At 50.3% G+C, this 23,598-nt stretch overlaps 1 protein-coding gene across 3 annotated transcripts in view; it reads left to right on the plus strand.

Annotated features, from left to right (window-relative positions):
• Window positions 1-17,821, plus strand: part of CDH15 (cadherin 15) — a 105,524-nt gene extending 87,703 nt beyond the window's left edge. For all 3 annotated transcript variants that reach the window (XM_068260034.1, XM_068260035.1, XM_068260033.1), the window contains exons 9-14: window positions 3,328-3,470; window positions 7,596-7,832; window positions 8,718-8,957; window positions 11,476-11,612; window positions 14,881-15,045; window positions 15,127-17,821. In XM_068260034.1, coding sequence (XP_068116135.1) covers window positions 3,328-3,470; window positions 7,596-7,832; window positions 8,718-8,957; window positions 11,476-11,612; window positions 14,881-15,045; window positions 15,127-15,327 — 1,123 coding nt within the window. In that variant the 3' untranslated portion in view covers window positions 15,328-17,821. The remainder of the gene's footprint in view (window positions 1-3,327; window positions 3,471-7,595; window positions 7,833-8,717; window positions 8,958-11,475; window positions 11,613-14,880; window positions 15,046-15,126) is intronic.
• The last annotated feature ends 5,777 nt before the right edge of the window (window positions 17,822-23,598 follow it).

Consider the following 23,598-nt stretch of genomic DNA (forward strand, 5'->3'; position numbering starts at 1 on the left):
GTTCAGTTATGCACTCAATACTTGGTCGGGAATCCTTTTGCAGAAATGACTGCTTCAATGCGGCGTGGCATGGAGGCAATCAGCCTGTGGCACTGCTCAGGTGTTATGGAGGCCCAGGATGCTTCGATAGCGGCCTTAAAGGGACACTTAAGTCAAACAAAAAAAATGAGTTTTACTCACCTGGGGCTTCCAATAGCCCCCTGCAGCTGTCCGGTGCCCTCGCCGTCTCCCTCTGATCCTCCTGGCCCCGCCGGCAGCCACTTCCTGTTTCGGTGACAGGAGCTGACAGGCTGGGGACGGGAGTGATTCTTCACATTCCCAGACACATTAGCACCCTCTATGCTGCTATATGGTATATGATATATGCTATAGCAGCATAGATGGCGCTATTGTGGCCAGGAATGCGAAGAATCACTCGCGTGCCCATCCTGTCAGCTCCTGTCACCGAAACAGGAAGTGGCTGCCGGCGGGGCCAGGAGGATTGGAGGGAGACGGCGAGGGCACCGGACAGCTTCAGGGGGCTATTGGAAGCCCCAGGTGAGTAAAACTAATTTTTTTTGTTTGACTTAAGTGTCTCTTTAAGCTCATCCAGATTGTTGGGTCTTGTGTCTCTCAACTTTCTCTTCACAATATCCCACAGATTCTCTATGGGGTTCAGGTCAGGAGAGTTGGAAGGCCAATTGAGCACAGTAATACCATGGTCAGTAAACCATTTACCAGTGGTTTTGGCACTGTGAGCAGGTGCCAGGTCGTGCTGAAAAATGAAATCTTCATCTCCATAAAGCTTTTCAGCAGATGGAAGCATGAAGTGCTCCAAAATCTTCTGATAGCTAGCTGCATTGACCCTGCCCTTGATAAAACACAGTGGACCAACACCAGCAGCTGACATTGCACCCCAGATCATCACTGACCGTGGGTACTTGAGACTGGACTTCAGGCATTTTAGCATTTCCCTCTCCCCAGTCTTCCTCCAGACTCTGGCACCTTGATTTCCGAATGACATGCAACAGTTGCTTTCATCCGAAAACAAAGTACTTTGGACCACTGAGCAACAGTCCAGTGCTGCTTCTCTGTAGCCCAGGTCAGGTGCTTCTGCCGCTGTTTCTGGTTCAAAAGTGGCTTGACCTGGGGAATGCGGCACCTGTAGCCCATTTCCTGCACACACCTGTACACGGTGGCTCTGGATGTTTCTACTCCAGACTCAGTCCACTGCTTCCGCAGGTCCCCCAAGGTCTGGAATCGGTCCTTCTCCACAATCTTCCTCAGGGTCCGGTCACCTCTTCTCGTTGTGCAGCGTTTTCTGCCACACTTTTTCCTTCCCACAGACTTCCCACTGAGGTGCCTTGATACAGCACTCTGGGAACAGCCTATTCGTTCAGAAATGTCTTTCTGTGTCTTACCCTCTTGCTTGAGGGTGTCAATGATGGCCTTCTGGACAGCAGTCAGGTCGGCAGTCTTACCCATGATTGCGGTTTTGAGTAATGAACCAGGCTGGGAGTTTTTAAAAGCCTCGGGAATCTTTTGCAGGTGTTTAGAGCTAATTAGTTGATTCAGATGATTAGGTTAATAGCTCGTTTAGAGAACCTTTTCATGATATGCTAATTTTTTGAGATAGGAAATTTGGGGTTTTCATGAGCTGTATGCCAATATCATCAATATTAAAACAATAAAAGGCTTGAACTACTTCAGTTGTGTGTAATGAATCTAAAATATATGAAAGTCTAATGTTTATCAGGACATTACAGAAAATAATGAACTTTATCACAATATGCTAATTTTTTTAGAAGGACCTGTAATAGGCAGCTAGAAGGGGAGAACATAGCAGCTCCTATAGCTATTAGAGACCAGGAGGGAAAAAAAGGGGTGCTTGGTTCCCTGTAAAGCTTACCTCAGCTGACATATCTGTGATGCGTAAACAGCACCCCAAATGCTAAGCGCGTCCCCCCAACGTGTGGCTGTCCCCAGGAGAGACGTGCGTAGCACACACGGCATTACTGTTCAAGCATCACAGATATCTGGGAGGAGTTTACACCTGGGGTTGTATGAATCTATTTATATGCCTCTGAAGAAGCGGCCTTTAGCTGTGAAACGTGTCAGGCAGCTTTGCAATAACATGGACTCAAGTATGATGCAATAAATGTGATGCTATCAAGTGTGCAGCATGATAGCATGGTGGATAGCACTCTTGCCTTGTAAGGTCTCCGATTTTAATCCCAATCAGGGCACTATATGCACAGAGTTGGTATTTTCTACCCAGTTTCCTCCCACATCTGTAAAAAAAGCCAGTTAGTTAATTGGCTTCCCCTTAAAAAAATTGCTTTTGGCGCTATATAAATAGTAATGCAGTTTTGAAAATTAAAGGATTTTTGCTTGCTCCATTTAAAGAGAAACCGTAACCAAGAATGGAACTTCATCCCAATCAGTAGCTGATACCCCCTTTCCCATGAGAAATCTTTTCCTTTTCACAAACAGACCATCAGGGGGCTCTGTATGGCTGATATTGTGGTGAAACCCCTCCCACAGTGTGATGACAGCGCCTCACAGCACCGGGGTCCTGACATCATGCTGTGGGAGTCTTGTTGCATTGTGGGAAATAACAGCTGTTTCCAACTGCCAAAAAAGCAGGCAGCTGCTACTTCCACTGACATCACCTGCCAGCAGTAAAAATGTCACCATGTGATAAAAGTCAGAATGTAAATCAGGGAGAGGAAATATGTTACAATGGGCAAACACTGACTAAATCATTTATACATAATTATAGTAAAACTTAAAAAAGAAAAGCATGTTTTGTATTACATTATTTTCACTGGAGTTCCTCTTTAAACCCCTAATCTTTGAATCTTGTCTTAAAAACGTGATATACACTCGCACTTTATAATCCAGGAATGGGGGTAGAGATTAGGACAGACCCGGATAATCCGTAAGGCAATTTAGGCAGGTGCCTAGGGCCTGCAGGAAGTCTAGGGGCCCTATTTATGCTAGCCTTTAACAAATTTTACCCCCCAAAAAACAAGTGACCATTACGGGTGGGACCAAAGTTGTTGCTTGCTAGGGCCTTGTTTCACCTCAATCTGTCTCTGGATTAGGATCCCTCCCCCGACTGTTGCCAATATGGGTGAGGATTGGCCCTGTCTGTATGTCTCCTGGTGGCTCCATAACCCCTCTCAGCGGCCTGCCAGACGCATTATCCACATCATGTGCAGCTCACACCGTCCTTCTCAATAGTCACCCCCTCCTACATGAGATGCTCTGTGCGCTGGACTTCTGCTTTGCCACCAAGAGAGGTTTTTGTTCCATTAACAAATCCCAATCTTCTTTTTTCCTCAGCTACTCTCTGGTTTCCGACCCGGCAAACTGGCTGGTGCTGGATGGGCAGTCTGGGAAGATTCTGACCACCTCCACCATGGACAGAAAGTCTCCTTTCCTGGAGGGAGGCTGGTACACGGCCCTGATCAGAGCCACGGATAACGGTGAGATGTCCACATTACATAGCTGAGAGCCACGTTCACACTGTGTGATGGGACTTGGTTATTACACAGCGTATCCGCTACTGACGGCTTCAGCTAAGCTGTATCAGGTCACAGTGAGGCTTTTTAAAGGGACCCTGAGCAGTGGTGCTGGGTATGTTTTTAAGCATACCCACGTCTGTTTAGGGAACAATATAAGCTCTTGCCCTCCCAATATGCCCGCTCTCCACTGCTTTGCAATGACGACTCCTAAAGAAAGCTGCGCTTTGACCCGGACAATGACGTCTGCGGCTCCTTACAGCAACGGCGGCAGGCTCTGTCTCCTCTAATTACTTCCTACCCTCTGCCGCGCATCATAGTTCCGTGCATGGGACGCGCGCTGCGTGTGTCTCACGTGGTCTGGAGTGTTCTGTGCAGGCGCAGTAGTTCTGTGCCTGTGCAGTACACTCCAGACCACGTGAGCGAGAGCCAGGGTGATTCCATCCTCCCTGCCGCACACTTGCGCTGTTCCCATTGCTCTCACCGATCCAGCACCTCTGCAGCACGCTCACTCTGCTGTCACTGTGTATCCCGGACAGACCCTGTGATTACTGTGAGCCAATCACAGTAATCACAGGCTCAAACAGGTGAAGGACGGCTCTGGTCCTTAAAACGGAACTGAAATCCCTGTAAGAAATAAGAGTTTCTCTTACCTGGGGCTTCTGCCAGCCCCCTGCAGCCACCCTGTGCCCTCGCAGTCACTCATGGCTCCTCCGGTCCCCCCGCTGCCAGCTAGTTCTGCTTCTACCAGCCCCCTGCAGCCACCCTGTGCCCTCGCAGTTACTCACCGATGCTCTGGTCCCCCGCCGTGGCTCACTTTCACTTTGTGTCTGGGGGAACTGCGCCTGCACGGCCCTGGCCATGCACATCTTCGTTCACGCTCCTGTAGCCGGACACATACGGCGCAAGCGCAGTAGAGATTTTATTGTACTGCACCTGCGCAGGGCGCTCTTGGCCACAGGAACGCGTACTAGGATACGCACGGCCAGGGCGTCTTAGAAGTCGACCTCCATAATGGGAAAAAAAGTGAGCCACAGCGGGGGAACGGAGGATTGGTCCAGGACTACGAGGGCACAGGCCAGCTGCACGAGGCTGGCAGAAGCTCCAGGTAAGTGAAACTCCTATTTTTTTATTGAGGTTTCAGTTACCCTTTAAAGCTAACCCAGCCCACGCTCCGGTTTTAAAGAGAACCCGAGGTGGGTTTGAAGAATATTATCTGCATACAGAGGCTGGATCTGCCTATACAGCCCTGCCTCTGTTGCTATCCCAAACCCCCCTAAGGTCCCCCTGCACTTTGCAATCCCTCATAAATCACAGCCACGCTGCTGACAAACAGCTTGTCAGAGCTGGCTGTGTTTATCTCTATAGTGTCAGTCTGCTGCTCTCCCCGCCTCCTGCAGAACTCCAGTCCCCGCCTGCATCCCTTTCCTCCCTGCCGATTGGAGGGAAGGGACAGGGGCAGGGACCGGAGCTATGCAGGAGGCGGGGGAGCAGCGGAGACTGACACTACAGATGTAAACACAGCCTCACAGCATGGCTGTGATTTATGAGGGATTGCAGAGTGCAGGGGGACCTTAGTGGGGTTTGGGATAGCAACAGAGGCTGGGCTGTATAGGCAGATCCAGCCTCTGTATGCAGAGAACATTCTTTAAACACACCTCGGGTTCTCTTTAAATAACTGATTACCTTTTAATAGAAGGAAGCCTCTGGATCTTATTGAGGCTTCCCTCGGTGGTCGAACTTCCCCCAATGCTGAGCGCAGCTCCCCTCCACATCGGGACCTTGCAGCTCCTTTCTCGTCATCATGGCCACGCAGTAGCCGCGCGAACCCGTCCATGCATGCACAGTAGCACAGAGCCTTCAGCTCTGACTTACTGCGCATGCGCGGACGGGCTACTGCATGGCCAAAATGCAGGGAGAGGAGCTGCGTGGCCCTGATAGGATTAGCGACAACGCCTTATTGCTAATCTTCCAGGGGGCCGCACTCAGCGACGAGGGACATTGTAATCCAGAGGGAAGCCTCAATAGGATCCTGAGGCCTCCCTCTCTTTAGGTAAGTATCTGGTTTTGTAATGGTAAAGAAGAGAGATGCGTGCACCTTCCGTCTTGTAACATCCGTGTTTTATTGCAGCAGTGAGGAAGAATCATCACATAGGACTCTGTATAGCAGTTAAAACGATCAACATACCATGGTGTGGAGCGGTGATGGTGGAGGAGGTGGGCGGCGGGTGTGGATGGCGGAGAGCGACGGCCGTTTCGTGTCGCTAAGACACTTGGTCACGCTGCGTACCACCTGTATACGGAGGGCGGCTAGTTCCGGGTTATGACGGAGAGAATCTCCGCCCCTTCCGGAACAGTCGTCTTCTCCGTGGTTGGAGTAGCAGGGACAGCCGCGTATGACAGCGTCAGGCGTCATGCGGCCCACGGGTGCGTCCGTACGGACGCTCGCCTGGGCACTACATTACCCATAGTCCAACGGGCGGGGGATCATGCGCAATACATATCCACCGGGGGTGCTAAACCAGTGGGGAACCCAATATTGGACAAAAGGCAGACTAGAGAAATATTTTAGCATCTCGTAGTCCTGGGAAAAAATGTTATGTCTTAGGCTGCAAGAAAGCGGGTTATAGAAAAAAGAACCCAGCGATCATGCCTGCGCTGTCAGGTTGGCCAACCCTGCGTGATCGGGCAGTGTCAATTAATATTTAAAGTGACAGTGACTCAATTATTAGTGAATAGGGTGGTTAAAAACATAATGGACACTCAGCAGCTGTTAGTGGGCATATAAATAATACCAAGTATTATAAAAAGGCACTCATATTATAGATACAAATTGGGGACAGGGGGAATTTGAGGTGAGTGAATAAGTCCCATAGGAGTATGTGGCAGCCGTTAATATCTCCATGGTAAACAGAGCTACTATGGATCACCGAGGTATATAAATCGGTAGATAGACTTCAGCTCTGACTTACTGTGCATGCACGGACGGGCTACTGCATGGCCAAAATGCAGGGAGAGGAGCTGCGTGGCCCTGATAGGATTAGCGACAACGCCTTATTGCTAATCTTCCAGGGGGCCGCACTCAGCGACGAGGGACATTGTAATCCAGAGGGAAGCCTCAATAGGATCCTGAGGCCTCCCTCTCTTTAGGTAAGTATCTGGTTTTGTACCAGAGCTTTAGCTCAGGTACACTTTAAAGCAGGGTTCTCAAACTCAATTTACCTGGGGGGCCGCAGGAGGCAAAGTCAGGATGAGGCTGGGCCGCATAAGGAATTTCACAATCGCGGCGCATCGCCGCCTCTGCCCGCCCCTCTCACTCTTCCTTCACAGAGAGGGGTGGGGAGAGGCGGCGATTGATGTCAGGAGGGGCAAATCTGAAGCTGAAAGCTCTGCCCCATCCAGGAAATGCAGGCGGATTGCCCCCCAGGCGATTTGGGGGCTCTGCAGCCCTCGTTTAGCGGCGGGGATGCGGCAGATTACTTGGGAGCACTGAAGCGAAGTATACGGAAGCTTTTGCCGGCGAGGGCCACAAAATATTGTATCGAGGGCCGCAAATGGCCCACGGGCCGCGAGTTTGAGACCCCTGCTTTAAAGGGAACCTTAACTGAATGGGGGGTAAAGAGTTTCACTTACCTGGGGCTATTACCAGCCCCCCGCAGCAGTCCTGTGCCCTCGGAGCCGCTCTGGAATCCTCTGGTCCCCCGCTGTCACTTAGTTTCGTTTTTGACGACTCACCGGCTGGCCGCCATGCGTATTATTGGACGCATTCCCTACTGCAATTAGCGCTGTTGCGGACCGCATATTTTTGTATGCGTTGCGGTCCGCAACAGCGATAATTGCAGTAGGGAATGCGTCCAATAATACGCATGCCGGCTGGCCGACTGTTGAGTCGTCAAAAACGAAACTAAGTGACAGCGGGGGACTGGAGGATTCCAGAGCGGTAATTGAAACTCTTTACCCCCCGTTCAGTTAAGGTTCCCTTTAAGGGGCCAGAGCAGTCTAGTCCCGAAGTGGGTAAATATAAGTAAACTGACCCTTTAAGAATGTTTTTTTTTGCTTTGTTTTTTAACTGTAATTTTTTCCTGACAGCCGTCCCGCCGCTGAGTGGCACTGGCACCCTATTGGTGGAGGTGATGGAGGTGAACGACCATGCGCCAGTATTACAGCAGCACTCCGCAGAGCTGTGCAGCAGCCCACATCATGGGAACGGCGTCCTGCTGAGTGCCATGGATGAGGACCTGTCACCCCAAGCCCACCCTTTCCATTTCCAGCTGGATGACTCCTTCGGGATGTGGACGCTAAACTGGAGCATCAGTGAGGTCAATGGTAAGAGCGTGACCAGGGCATAGCCCCCAGCTGTTCCCTTTTCAGAGAGACAGTCACTCTTTCAAGGCTAAATCCCTCTCTGTCCCTCTTTCATTCAAGACTGATGCACAGATCTGTGTAAATCTACACTAATAAAGCAACAGGTGTCTGCGTGGATAGTGCGCAGGGCCGGTTCTCTCATGAAGCAAGGTAAAACATTTGCATCAGGCGCAGAGATTACAGGGGTGGCAGGTTTGTAATGTGTTTACACTAACAGCATGCAGTCAGAATAGGAGGAAAATCGAGAGGAGAGCGAGGTGAAGAGGTCATCATTGGGAAAAAGCAGCTTGTAGTGCTGTGTGAGGAGCCTGGCAGTGAGTGAGGAGGGGGGAGGCAGGAGAGCAGCATTGGGGAAAGCAGCTTGTTGTGCTGTGTGAGGAGGCTGACAGTGAGTGAGGAGGGTGGAGGCAGGAGAGCATCATTGGGGAAAAGCAGCTTGTTGTGCTGTGTGAGGAGTCTGACAGTGAGTGAGGAGGGGGGAGGCAGGAGAGCAGCATTGGGGAAAAGCAGCTTGTTGTGCTGTGTGAGGAGTCTGACAGTGAGTGAGGAGGGGGGAGGCAGGAGAGCATCATTGGGGAAAAGCAGCTTGTTGTGCTGTGTGAGGAGGCTGACAGTGAGGGAGGAGGGGGGAGGCAGGAGAGCAGCAGTGTTTCATTTAACTTGCACAGCAGAAGGAAGGAGGTGGCACTACCGTCCTGACTGAAGAGGGGGCACATCCTCACTAGTTTGCCTCAGGCAGCAACAAGTCTACAACCGGCCCTGGGAGAGATCATCCCATGACAGCACTGATTCCTGCTGCACACCACGCCTTCCTCACCATCACGCTCTGATCTCCTCCCCCTCCAGATACCCACGCCATGCTGGAACTGTTGACAGACATGGAACCTGGCCTGTACCCGGTGCCCTTGCTGGTGTCAGATTCTGGGGACCCTCCGATGGCCGCGCTCCACGTGCTGAATGTGACCGTGTGTTGGTGTGACACGATCGGTGTCTGCAGTGGCACCGCCGCCTCTCTCTTCAGCTCCACGGCTGGCATCAGCCTGAGTGCCCTGATTATCATCATGAGCAGCATCGCCCTCCTGCTGGGTAAGTGTCACCACAAAACAGTACAAGTCTCGGGAGGTGGGCATGGGCCACAACGCTTTATTATAACCCCCTTGGCGGTATAATTATTTCAAAATTTTACGGTCTAAAAGTGGTACAACTCTTTTGCATGTTTTTAGACCCTAAAACCGGCAAAAATCTCCCTGGGATTCAGCGATGCAGTTCTCCCTCAGTCCTCCGGGTGGCACTGTAACCCTATAGTGAGATTGCTGGCTGTCGCTATGACGACAGACGTCGATCTCGCTAGAGGGAAGCAGAGTCTCGGTGGAGAGGGAGAAAAATGGCGGCCGACATCGCATTGCTCTGCATAGACCTCCGCCGGCTACCAGGCGTTCAGCTCGGGGTTACCGCTCCTGGCATGTTTTTTTCCACCCCGAGCTGTACTTGTGATTATTGCTAAAGCGGTTAAGGCCACAACTTATGGCCACGTGCCTCTTACAAATAGGTGGGTGTAGAACACCCCCACTATAGAATACCTGTAACCTTGCAGGGGCAAACGCAGGATTTTTAAGGGGGGGGGGGGGGGTTCCTGAAAGGTCCAGAAGCACGTATGTCCCCGAGTGCTTCCGAATACAAGTGGCTCCATACTGTCCATGTACAAAAGTGCGCTGGTGTATTACGGAGCTGCCTATCTTTGGAAGTACTCAAGGACACGAGTGTTTCTGAGGGCTTCTGGTAGCAGCAAATGTGAACGGGGTACAGCGCTGGAACAACTCCCCAAGAGAGGAATGGGAGATAGACTTAGTTTGGACAATTCAGTGGAATATGCTACATAGTGTCACATAGCGCAAGCGATACCCATATGATGCAGGGATATATGCATCTGCGGAAGATGGCGGCGCTATATAAATACTAAATAATAATATTTTGCCTCACCAGGATTGCACTTTTATTTAGCTTTCCTGTAAGACAAGAAGACACAGCCAGCCAGCACTAGGGGAAGAGGGAAACAAAGGTTAATGAAGGAGGCTGGTGCACACCAAGAGTGCTTCTGAGCATTTTTCAAATCAACAGTGATTTGAAAAGCGCTTGGCTAATGTTACCCTATGAGGGTGTTCCCACAGCAGCGTTGTGATTTTTTCAAAATCGCAGGTATACTGCATGTAGCATGTTTTTGAGCAATTCATTCAAAAATCACTCTGAAAATCACTTCACAAAATCACACTCACAAATTGCTAGCGATTGCTATTGTCATTTTGGCGTGCACCAGCCCAGAGAGAGGAGTGGAGAAATTGAGAATAGCCTGAGATGGAGCAGAGAACTTATCTGTATTGAAGTCCCACATCACACAGGCTACTTGCCTGTAATCGGACTCCTATCCCTGTCAGTCTCTCACACAAGTCAGAAAGAAGCCCTCCTGGAGTCTAGGGACTGTCAAAAACTTTTCAGCTTGTTATCCACACCTTACCCACACATGCAGTCATTATAACAATGGGGAGAGACCAGACAGATGTTTGCCCACAGACCCTGAGTCCAGGCAAGCTCTGCATCATGCTGTGCATATTTACCAGCTTGCCTGCACTCTAATTTCATCATGTCTGACACTTCTGTGCTGTGGAGAGTCCAGGACTCCATAATCAACATTCTCTCACTGCAGGCTGCATCTTCTTGTGAGGGAAGCTGGGCTGCCTCTCTCATTCTATTAGCTGGAGGGAGGCACCAGAAGTAAGAAGGGAGGGAGAATGAGACTGTTTATATTATGCGGGCTTCCCTGGCTGAATACACAGCTCAGTGCAGGGGGGAGGTTCCAGACACCCGGAATAGCCCCCTGAGTTCGCCAGTGCCTTGGGGGTTGGCTGAGCTGAATTCTGTGAGCAATATGGGGTTTGGTGGACTGGCCAACCCTTTGGGAACTTAACATTTTCCACATTTGTTAAGAGACAATTTGTCCCTCTCTGCTAATTCACTATAGCGATATTTCCAGACATGCCCTTTGAACACCCATTTCATGTGCAAACTATAGAATCCAGAATTTTTACCCTATTGCGAGGCTAGGGTAAAGGCATGATAAGCCCTGCAACATGCGTATATGACCCTATGACCACTTGCTAAATTTCCAAGCGCCAGTATTTTCATATGTCCAAGATATTCCACAGCAGCTCCTTCCTCTTTTCGCCCCAATCCTTACACATGGCAAATCCAATCAAGTAGAAAGTATTGAATCTGAGATTTTGGACCTGGAGGACGACTGCTTATGATGTCATATCCTCGTCCCTCAGCTGTGGACAGTGGGAGTTTCCCACACTTCAGAGCGCCCACCCAGGGCGTGGCGAGTGGCGACTAAGCTACACACGCTCTTACACAGTTTCGTGAAATCTTACACCTCACTTATACCATAGCTCCCAACTGTCCCTCTTTCCTCCTCATTTGTCCCTCTTTCAGGACTGATGTACAGATGTATGTAAATAGATGTGTTTTGCTACAGAAAAATGTGTTTATGTGACTTTAGCAGAGTAATGTTTTCTTTTGATGTAATACTTTGTATCTCTTATTATGTCAGTGTTGGCCTTGCTGCTCCTACTATTCCGCTGTACCTCCAGCAGCGCCGCCAACAAGGGACTGCTGTGCGACTCTGAGGACGACGTCAGGGACAATATATTCAACTACAACGAGCAGGGAGGGGGAGAAGAGGACCAGGTATGCTTCTGCTACCTTCATACATGCTGCCTTCATACACCACATAACCCCTACCTGACCGCTTCCTATTACATAGCCGCTGGGAGATTTGGGTGCAGGGGAAAGCCGATATATGTCTCACCCTGCTCCTGCACAAGTCCTGGCTGCGGTAATTACTATTCCCCCTCCAGGCCGCCATGGATAGTGGGGGAAAGATGTAATTTGGCTTCCAGCTATTGCTGACACACAAATTACAGTGTTTTTAGAGTTATTTGTGCTCCGTCTTCTAACGGCGCCGAAATCACTCACTGTGTGCCGCTATAATTCCTATTACGGCCTATGCTGGCGCCAGCTGCGCCCAAATCTCCTGCGCTGTTTTTACAGTGCTCCACCTGACCAGGGTGTCAGTTCCTCAGAGGTCAAAGCAAACTTTTCTGACTATAACTACATTTGTTATATTCAACTAAATAACAGAATAAGGCCTCTTGCGCACTACATGCGATTCCGATTTTTTTATACGATCTGATTTTTTATTCCAATTAAAAAATGTAGCACCATGCAATACTTTCTTTTTTTTAATCGGAATCAAAAATCGGATCGTATAAAAAGATCGGAAGGGCATGTAGTGTGCAAGAGGCCTGAATGCAGGGACATCCAGCTCATCATAGTTGAAAACACCGTGCAAAAATGGCTGAGTGATCAGGAGATGCAGCCACTTCCTGGTTACAATAGTTTCTTTCTTTCATTTTCTCAAAGGATTGAAATGTATCTCCCTTCTGCAGTAATTGGCTTTATAAAATGTAAAATGTTTTTTTTTTTTATTTACTATAATCTTACTTTAGCGCCACTAGGTGGAAGTTACCGAGAAGTGCTCGAACTTTTTTTTTTTTTTTTTTTTTTTTTTTTGTGTGTGTGAGATTTTTCTAGAGACATTTGATGTTCTGTTTTATGAATCAACATGCCTCGTGATTCATTGGAGGCATATTGATTCATTCACAGGGGATTATTTGTCTCAGGGGAGCACTTGTTCCCCTTACGCAATCGAGCAGTGGGGAATGAGCGCACACCCGATAGGAACAAGCGCGCACCCGCAGAGCCGGGACAAGGTCCTCCAGCACCCAAGGCTGAGACACCAAAGTGCGCCCCTCCATCCTTCCCACCCCAGCCGTCACACACTGATTGCTATTAGCCAAAGAAGCACCACAGGGCCCACAACCTCCCCAACACCTTAATCTCTAGTTATCTGGCTTACAGTTACAGTAGGAATGACAGCTGAATGAATTCTGCGCCCCCTCCTGCACTGCGCCCTGAGGCTGGAGCCTCTCCAGCCTATGCCTCGGCCCGGCCCTGCGCACCCGCTGCAACACTGCTGGATGAATATATTCGTCCAGATTGCCGCTAAGCAGCTCCTGCTGAACAAATATATTTGTCCACTTAGGCTTAAGTGGTTAAAGAGAGTCTGAAGCGAGAATAAATCTCGCTTCAGACCTCATAGATAGCAGGGGCATGTCTGCCCCTGCTAAACCGCCGCTATCCCGCGGCTTAACGGGGGTCCCTTCACCCCCAAATCCCCCTCGATACAGCCGGGGAGCACTTCCTGGTTGGGGCAAGGCTAACCGCCGCAGCCCTGCCCCACGCGCGTCTGTCAGCGCGTATCTCCGCCTCTCCCCCGCCCCTCTCAGTCTTCCTTCACTGAGAGGGGCGGGGGAGAGGCGGCGATGCGCCGCTGATAGACGCGACTGGAGGCAGCAGGGCCGGCCCTAGACTTTTTGCCGCCTGAGGCAAATTTTTAAAAAATTGTCACCGCCGCCCCCCCCCCCCCCCCCCTCGGGGGGGGGGCCGCTCTGGGGGGCCGCCGAGCTGGAGGGGTAGCTGGCAGGACGGGGGTATTGGGCCAGCGGCGGGGAGGGGGGTCGGACCCCCCCTCCCTCGCCTGGGTCCCCCGTCCTCCGCTCCCCTCCAGCCTAAATAGAAGCAGCCGTATGTGTAAGAGGCACGGGCGGGGAGGACACTCACCTCTTCCCAGCGTGCGCTCCACTGACGTCACTTCCTGCAGGAAGTGATGTCAGTGGAGCGCACGCTGGAGCGAGGAGGAGGTGAGTGTCTCCCCGCCCGTGCCTCTTACACATACGGCTGCTTCTATTTAGGCTGGAGGGGAGCGGAGGACGGGGGACCCAGGCGAGGGAGGGGGGGGGTCCGACCCCCCTCCCCGCCGCTGGCCCAATACCCCCGTCCTGCCAGCTACCCCTCCCCACGGACGGGCGGGTGCCGCCCCTGGAAATTTGCCGCCTGAGGCAAAAGTTTCACCCCGCCTCATGAGCGGGCCGGCCCTGGGAGGCAGGGCTGCAGCCGTTAGCCCTGCCTCCAGGAGCGACCAAGTCTGCGACCAAGTGTTGCAGTTGGGGGTTTGAGGGTGAAGGGACCCCCGTTTAGCCGCGCGATAGCGGCGGTTTAGCAGGGGCACACATGCCCCTGCTAACTATGAGCTCTGAAGCGAGATTTATTCTCGCTTCAAAGTCTCTTTAAGGGGTGTTGCGTGTAGAATTCTGAGGAAAAAAATGAATTTGATCCATTTAAGAATAAGTCTGTAACATAACAACATGTGGAAAAGGTGATGCGCTGTGAATACTTTCAGGCCGACTAAGCGGTCGCCTGGAGTGCTAGGAGGGGGGAGCACGGATTATTTTCTGGTGAAATGCTGCCACAATAAATTTACTTTGTGGTGAAATGCTGCCACAATACATGTATTTTCTGGTGAAATGCTGCCGCATCACGATTATTTTCTGCTGAAACATTGCCGCATTACGATTATTTTCTGCTGAAACATTGCCGCATTACGATTATTTTCTGGTGAAACATTGCCGCATTACGATTATTTTCTGCTGAAACATTGCCGCATTACGATTATTTTCTGGTGAAACATTGCTGCATTACGATTATTTTCTGCTGAAACATTGCCGCATTACGATTATTTTCTGCTGAAACATTGCCGCATTACGATTATTTTCTGCTGAAACATTGCCGCATTACGATTATTTTCTGCTGAAACATTGCCGCATTACAATTATTTTCTGGTGAAACGCTGCCACATTATTATTTTCTGGTGAAATGCTTCCGCCACATGTTTTCTCGCCTGGAGTGACAAAATGGCTAGAAGCACCCGTTTCCCAATCCACTGTAGGAAGTGTTTCTCATGCTTAAGGAAAATTGTCACTAACGTGTTATCCTGACTGCATTCTGTCTTATGTCACTGAAGTGCTTCTTTACATTGTGCGCTGTGTCCCCACAGGATGCCTATGATATGAATCGGCTGCGGAATCCCTCCATGCCAGTGCCACCATCACCACGGCTAAAGCCTCCAATCCGCAGAGATGCTCCGTACAGCCAGACGTTGCCCCGCTACCCCCGGCGGCCCACCGATCGCCCCTCTGACATCGCAGACTTCATACGAGATGTGAGTATATCCCCCCTCTCCCCCTTCCTGTCTCCTGATCTGTGACAGCATGATAACCACAGCGCCTCATTCCTTTTCCAGGGCTTGCGAGCGGCAGACTCAGACCCCAGCATGCCTCCGTATGACACGGCGCTGATTTACGATTACGAAGGCGAGGGATCCGTGGCCGGGACGCTGAGTTCCATCCAATCCAGCGGGAGTGACAGCGATCAGGAATATGACTACTTGCAGGAGTGGGGACCGCGCTTCCGCCGCCTGGCAGACTTATACGGGCATGAGTGACCGCACAAAATTCCACCTGGGGACTCACAATGGCGAGACTGAGACCCTTCAGTCTTACCATAACCTGGAGAGACCACTATAGCTCATCTATTGGGCATAACTGCGAAGCATCCATAAACTGGAGAGACCACTATTCCCCATCTATTGGGCATAACTGAGAACCGACAGTGCTACCATAACCTGGAGAGACCACTACAGCTCATCTATTGGGCATAACTGAGAACCGACAGGCCTACCATAACCTGGAGAGACCACTATAGCTCATCTATTGGGCATAACTGCGAACCATCCATAAACTGGAGAGACCACTATTCCCCATCTATTGGGCATAACTGAGACCCTTCAGTCCTACCATAACTTGGAGAGACCACTACAGCTCATCTATTGGGCATAACTGAGAACCGACAGGCCTACCATAACCTGGAGAGACCACTACAGCTCATCTATTGGGCATAACTGAGAACCGACAGTGCTACCATAACCTGGAGAGACCACTACAGCTCATCTATTGGGCATAACTGAGAACCGACAGGCCTACCATAACCTGGAGAGACCACTACAGCTCATCTATTGGGCATAACTGAGAACCGACAGTGCTACCATAACCTGGAGAGACCACTATAGCTCATCTATTGGGCATAACTGCGAACCATCCATAAACTGGAGAGACCACTATTCCCCATCTATTGGGCATAACTGAGAACCTGCAGTCCTACCATAACTTGGAGAGACCACTACAGCTCATCTATTGGGCATAACTGAGAACCGACAGGCCTACCATAACCTGGAGAGACCACTACAGCTCATCTATTGGGCATAACTGAGAACCGACAGTGCTACCATAACCTGGAGAGACCACTATAGCTCATCTATTGGGCATAACTGCGAACCATCCATAAACTGGAGAGACCACTATTCCCCATCTATTGGGCATAACTGAGAACCGACAGTCCTACCATAACCTGGAGAGACCACTATAGCTCATCTATTGGGCATAACTGAGAACCGACAGTGCTACCATAACCTGGAGAGACCACTATAGCTCATCTATTGGGCATAACTGAGAACCGACAGTCCTACCATAACTTGGAGAGACCACTATAGCTCATCTATCGGGTGAGATTAAGAACCATCCATCAGTCCTACCATAACCAAGGAGAGACCACTATAGCTGATCTATCGGGTGAGACTGAGAACCGTCAGTCCTACCATGAACTGGAGATACCACTATAGCCTATCTATTGGGTGAGACTGAGAACCGTTAGTCCTACCATGAACTGGAGAGACCACTATAGCTCATCTATCAGGGAACAATGACTGTTGCATTGAAGGAGGAATTTTAGCATGTATATTTATAAAGGAACAGCACTAACACAACTTTACTACAGATAAGACATCTGGGGGCATGAGGAAGGGCATGAGCAACGAGAAATGCTTGGTTTCTGGCCCACAAAGGCAGTTAGGTTGTTTAATGTGTTTACAGGATGTTTTTGTTTGTTTGTTTTTTAAAAAAAGGTTAAATGATAAAAGTGAAAACAGGAATCAGTCTGTGCCCCGATTGGGGGGGAAGGGGGGAGCTGGAAAACAAACAATTCTGCCAAACTCTCCTGGGCTTATTAGCAATTGTGAGGCAAAAGTTTGCATTGTTCACCTGGGCTATATCAGGTCAAGGCGGGGGGTTCTTCATGTTACAGGTGCCTGCATGCAACTACAGCTTCAGAGCTACTAAATCGCCAACATTTTTTTCTAATGGGGACCTAGACTTTCGCTACTTGACAGAAAGGCTGAGTTATAGCAGGGCCACTAGCCCCTCTCACTCCCCACCCTGTGAACATATCGACTGGGAACTTCCATCTTCAGCACATGCCCTATAGAGCACACCCACACAATGACATCATCCCATACTGACACCAGCCCAGCCCATGACCGCAGTGTGTGCTGTGGCATCCTGTGGCGTGGGGGAAGATGATTTGCCAAGAGTGTAGTCACATATTGAGAGGGGGAGGAGCTACCATGGCAGTGGCACTCCTGGGCCAGGGGAGGAGCTAACCCAAACAAACTTAGATAAGCAGAGTGAGTTTAGGTACTTTTTAACTTTTTTTGTGGACTAATATGACCCAGGTGGGGGATGAAAACTTTGTGTTTGCATAATGGCTCTGTCCAGCTCAGTAGGGTTTGGACTTTGTAAAATCCCCTCTGATCTGAGCAACGTTGGAGATATTAGTAAAGGTGAATGCTGTGTACAGGTGGATCTGTAAGTTACTGATGGACAGAACACAGAATGCAGACAATCAGAAGAGGAATGGGAAGTTTAGAACGGCACTGCTTCTCTCCATACCTGTGCTGACCGCACAAAGAGGGGCTGACCACAAGCAAAGGATTCTGGGAGTGTTACAAGCACAGCGCGAACCATTATGGATGTTGCTTGGTGTTTCAGACTTGACGGACCCTCCTTAAATATTTCTACATTTTGTATGTTGTAATAAAATTAGTTTTGTGGCATTTTAGTCTCAGGTCTGCTGTTTGCCGTTTCAGTGGTGAAGACCGGTGATCAGAGCCGGGATAAGGTCCGACTCCTACAGCATGCAAGGCTTAGACACCAAAGTGCACCCCTCCAGCCATCACACACGGATTGCTATTACACTAAGAGGCGCCCCAGGGCCTCCAGCACCTTAATCTCTAGTTATCTGGTTTGCAGTCATTGCCCTCTTTTCCTAATTCTTTCTGCTTCAAACACAATAGGGGAATGATAGCTGAGTGAGTTGTGTGCCCCTCCTACATGGCGCCCTTAGGGTGGAGCCTCTCTCGCCTCTGCCCTGCGCCCCCTCCTACACTGCGCCCTGAGGCTGGAGCCTCTCTCGCCTCTGCCTCGGCCCTGGTGGTGATGCTTTGGGCCAGACTTAAAGGTGCCCATTAAAAGTACCCCAGTGACTTAATTTAAAAAAAAAACCTCAGGATGGGAAAGCCTCTGTATCCTAATGAGGCTTCCTTCATCTCTATCGGCCAGCCCGATCCAGAACAGGTGCAGTGACTTTCTGCTGGGGCTCTAGCAGAAATAGTGAGCCTGGTCTACTGAGCGCAGCGGCACCAACAAGCAGGCTTTCAGGGGAGCCAGCGCTGGATCCCCTCTGCAGAGGAGGATAGGGGGAGCAAATTTAGTATCCAGGGGCTTCCCCCTCCCGAGGTAGGGGTTAGAGTCGCTTATTTTTATTTTTTTTTACAATATTCATTTATAGATTATTTAATCGGCTCTTGCCCATTGTAAAGCCTTCCCTCTCCCTGATTTACATTCTGACATTTATCGCTGGGGGTGGCATCTTTAGTCCTGTCAGGTGCAGCTCTGTGGACTGCTTGTTTCTGAGAATTCCAAAGCTAGTACAAAATATACCTGGGCTCCCACTATGCTCTGGGAGGAGAAGCCAAACCAATCCAATAATCCTAACATTTGTATCGCGCTTTTCTCCTGTTGCACTCAGAGTGCTCAAGAGCTGCAACCACTAAGGGCACGCTCAAGAGGCCACCCCCTGCAGTGTAAGGGAGCCTTGCCTGAGGACTCCTTACTGAATAGGTCTCCCATGTCAAAGGAAGAGCCCTTAACCAACCACTGCTAAAATACCGCATAGCTAAACAGCCTAGGCTAAGTATCACTGGGAGTGGCGGGGCTACATAATACACAGCAATATATAGATATAGGAAGTGTTTCTGATGCTGAAATCAGGAAAATTACTGTAAAAGTGGATTATCTTGTCCTTACAATCCAATATTCAGTGCACATGCAGTAAAGGGCCACTAGGTAGCAATGTTGTACTGAGTACTTCGGCTTCTGTGAGCCCCACCATAAGGGCTGACTTGTTAAACAAAATGGCGTCAATTCACCAGAGAGGATTTACTAAGAGAAAAAAGTAGTGTTGGGCGAACACCTAGATGTTCGGGTTCGCGAACGTTCGCCGAACATCGCCGCGATGTTCGGGTGTTCGCGCCGAACTCCGAACATAATGGAAGTCAATGGGGACCCGAACTTTCGTGCTTTGTAAAGCTTCCTTACATGCTACATACCCCAAATTTGCAGTGTATGTGCACCTTGGGAGTGGGTACAAGAGGGAAAAAAATATTTGAAAAAGAGCTTATAGTTTTTGAGAAAATTGATTGTAAAGTTTCAAAGGAAAAACTGTCTTTTAAATGTGGAGAATGTCATGTTTCGTTGCACAGGTAACATGCTTTTTGTCGCCATGCAGTCATAAGTGTAATACATATAAGAGGTTCCAGGAAAAGGGACCGGTAACGCTAACCCAGCACCAGCAGCAGCACACGTGATGGAACAGGAGGAGGCGCAGGAGGAGAAGGCCACGCTTTGTGAGACACAACAACCCAGGCCTTGCATGAGGACAAGAAGCGTGCGGATAGCATGCTTTGTACCGCCATGCAGTCATAAATGTAATAAAGATAAGTGGTTCAATAAACAGGGACCACGCGGCAACGCTAACCCAGCAGCAGCACACGTGATGGAACAGGAGGAGGCGCAGGAGGAGAAGGCCACGCTTTGTGAGACACAACAACCCAGGCCTTGCATGAGGACAAAAAGCGTGCGGATAGCATGCTTTTTACCGCCATGCATGCAGTCATAAATGTAATAAAGATAAGAGGTTCCATAAACAGGGACCGGCAACGCTAACCCAGCAGCAGCAGCACATGTGATGGAACAGGCGCAGGAGGAGAAGGCCATGCTTTTTGAGACACAACAACACAGGCCTTGCATGAGGACAAAAAGCGTGCGGATATAGCAGCAATGCTTTATGCCGCCATGCAGTCATAAATGTAATACAGATGAGAGGTTCAATAAACAGGGACCGGAAATGCTAAACCATCCCAGATGTTCATTGGTCATGTTACTTGGTTGGGGTCCTGGAGTGTTTCCAATCCAGGATTGATTCATTTTAATTTGAGTCAGACGGTCTGCATTTTCTGTGGAGAGGCGGATACGCCGATCTGTGACGATGCCTCCGGCAGCATTGAAACAGCGTTCCGACATAACGCTGGCTGCCAGGCAAGCCAGCACCTCTATTGCGTACATTGCCAGTTCGTGCCAGGTGTCTACCTTCATGCCCAGTTTCAGGTCCAGCGGTGCCAGCCACAAATCCATCTGTTCCTTTATTCCCCTCCAAATTTCCTCCCCTGTGTGCTGCTTATCCCCAAGGCAGATCAGCTTCAGCAACGCTTGCTGACGCATGCCAACAGCTGTGCTGCACTGCTTCCACGATCCTACTGCTGCTGGTGCTGGGTTAGCATTTCCGGATGAGGTACAGCTTTGAGATGCGTTGGAGGAGAAGGAGTCAGAGAGGTAGGTGCTGCTGTTGTTATCCAGTGGGAGGGACGGCAGTGCAGCTGTTTGCGGCGTGGGCAACACCCGCGCCGTAGCAGGTGAGGAATCGCTGCCAGGCTCCACAAGGTTCACCCAGTGCGCAGGAAGGGAGATGTATCGACCCTGGCCGAACGCACTCGTCCAGGTGTCAGTGGTGAGGTGAACCTTGCAGGCAACGGCATTCTTCAAGCTTCGGGTTATTTTGCTGACCACGTGCTCATGCAACTCAGGCACTGCAGAGCGCGCAAAGTGGTAGCGGCTGGGAACCACGTAACGTGGGATGGCCACTGACATCATGCCCTTGAAGCTGTTTGTCTCCACCACTCGATATGGCAGCATTTCGCAGGCCAGAAACTTGGCTATGCTGGCTGTTACTGCCACGGCCCGGGGGTCATTTGCTGGCAATTTCCTCTTGCGCTCAAACATCTCCGACACAGACAACTGAACCGTAGCGCTGCACACCGAAGGGCTGTTGGTTGTTGTGTTTGATGAACACTGGGAGACCTCAAGAGCACTACTCCGGAAAGTGACAGTGTCAGCGTCGTCTGATGTTTGTGAATGTTGTGAACCACGCAATGGCTGGGCTACTGCTGCTGCTGAGGCGGGTCTGGTGGTGAGTCTGGTGAACCCAAGGGAGTCAGTGTTGCTGGTGGTACCCTGTCCTGCCGCGTTTGCCCACAGAGTGGGATGTTTGGATAGCATGTGGAGGCTCATGCTGGTGGTGGAGAGGTTGTTAATACTTTTCCCCCTGCTCAGGCGGGTCTTGCACACCTTGCAAATCGCCATGGTAACATCCTCAGTGCAGTCTTCAAAGAAAGCCCAGACTTTGGAGCACCTGCCTTGCTGGCGATTTCTGTTTGCGCCTCTTTTGCCTCTCACTTGAACTTCCACACTTGTGGTGCCTGAAATTGCGCGCCGCCTACCTTGTGGCACAAGGCGAACTCGTGCAGCAGTGGGTTCTTCAACAGACTCATCTGTGCTGCTGCTACGACGGCGATGTTCTCGTTCACAAACAAAATCTGGGTCTATGTCCATGTCCACATTGTCCATACCCTCCTCTTCCATCTCCTCAAACTCGTCATATGTCATTGTGGGGGGCCGCCGCCGTGGAGTAGAGCTCCCCAGAACAACCTGTGCGCAGCTCACTCCAATGTCGTCTGGTTATTTGGCAGTTGTGTGCGTGGTGTCGCTGCCGGTTGTGTCAGCTTTGTGCCCACTGGCTCCTTGTAACTGGCTGAGGACTCGGACCTCGTGCGTGATGATGTGCTGGTGCTGCTTAACCCACTGTTGGACGCTTGAGAGGTCATCCAAGTAATTATCTGGTCCTGTTCTTTTGGATCTGTGAGGGTGGTTGTCCTGGACAACATGGGCGGTATTGAGTGGGTTTTCTTGGGTGCTCCCCTGTGGCCTATACGTGAACCGTCAGGGGAAACACCTCTTCCCTTGCCCCTCCCTCTTTCCCCCGGATTTCTTCCTCATTTCACTTATTCTTAAAGTACACGCTGACTGGCAGCAGTACAGTGGCAGTACAGAAATGCTATACAGTGGTGGGTGAGTGGTGTACCACTATTGCCAGCAGCGACACAGAGCACAATGATATACAGTGGCGGGTGAGCGGTGTACTACTGTTCCCAGCAGACACAGAGTGGCAGTAAACACAATGCTATATAGTGTGGCTGAGCCGTGTACACAGAGTGGCATTAAACACAATGCTATATAGTCTGCTATATAGTCACCCCGAACGGGGTGATGTTCTGCAGAACCCGAACAGTGGCAAACACTGTTCGCCCAACACTACTGGGAACGCAGATTTTAGTACCTAAACACACGATACAACATGTTTTCCGGGGTCGGACTCTGAGGCACATACAGATGGTCCCGATCATCATCCTCATCATACAACTCTTCTCCTGAGTCTGACCCACCCACCACCTCTGCCACCCCAACATCCCCAGACACAGACCCCTCATCGTCCTCAACATTAACTTGGGATGCTGGCCTGAGCCCGACCTCCTCCTCCACATCAGGCCCCATCATCTCCTCAATGGCAGCCCTCATTAATTGCTCCGGCGCCGGACCGATGGACACAACGTTCTCCTCCGGGGAGGGCTGCTGCTGACCACTGGCTGCTGGGGTGGATGTTATAGCTTGCGTGGGGCGTTGGCTGTTGCTGTTGTTGGGAGTGCTGCTCACAGCGGAGGTCTCTGAGGAACTCATGGTGAGCTCATATAGTGGTTGGCGGTGAGTGGAGTATTACTGATCCCAGCAATATACACACTGACTGGCAGAGTACGCAATGCTATATAGTGTGGCTGAGCGGTGTACACAGAGTGGCAGTAAACACAATGCTATATAGTCTGGCTGAGCGGTGTACACAGAGTGGCAGTATACAATGCTATATAGTGTGGCTGAGCCGTGTACACAGAGTGTCAGTAAACAATGCTATATAGTCTGGCTGAGCCGTGTACACAGAGTGGAAGTACACACAATGCTATATAGTGTGGCTGAGCCGTGTACACAGAGTGTCAGTAAACAATGCTATATAGTGTGGCTGAGCCGTGTACACAGAGTGGAAGTACACACAATGCTATATAGTGTGGCTGAGCCGTGTACACAGAGTGTCAGTAAACAATGCTATATAGTCTGGCTGAGCCGTGTACACAGAGTGGAAGTACACACAATGCTATATAGTGTGGCTGAGCCGTGTACACAGAGTGTCAGTAAACAATGCTATATAGTCTGGCTGAGCCGTGTACACAGAGTGGCAGTACACACAATGCTATATAGTCTGGCTGAGCGGTGTACACAGAGTGGCAGTACACACAATGCTATATAGTCTGGCTGAGCGGTGTACACAGAGTGGCAGTACACACAATGATATATAGTCTGGCTGAGCGGTGTACACAGAGTGG

Source organism: Hyperolius riggenbachi, chromosome 11, assembly GCF_040937935.1.
Source record: "Hyperolius riggenbachi isolate aHypRig1 chromosome 11, aHypRig1.pri, whole genome shotgun sequence".
NCBI classification, from domain to species: domain Eukaryota; kingdom Metazoa; phylum Chordata; class Amphibia; order Anura; family Hyperoliidae; genus Hyperolius; species Hyperolius riggenbachi.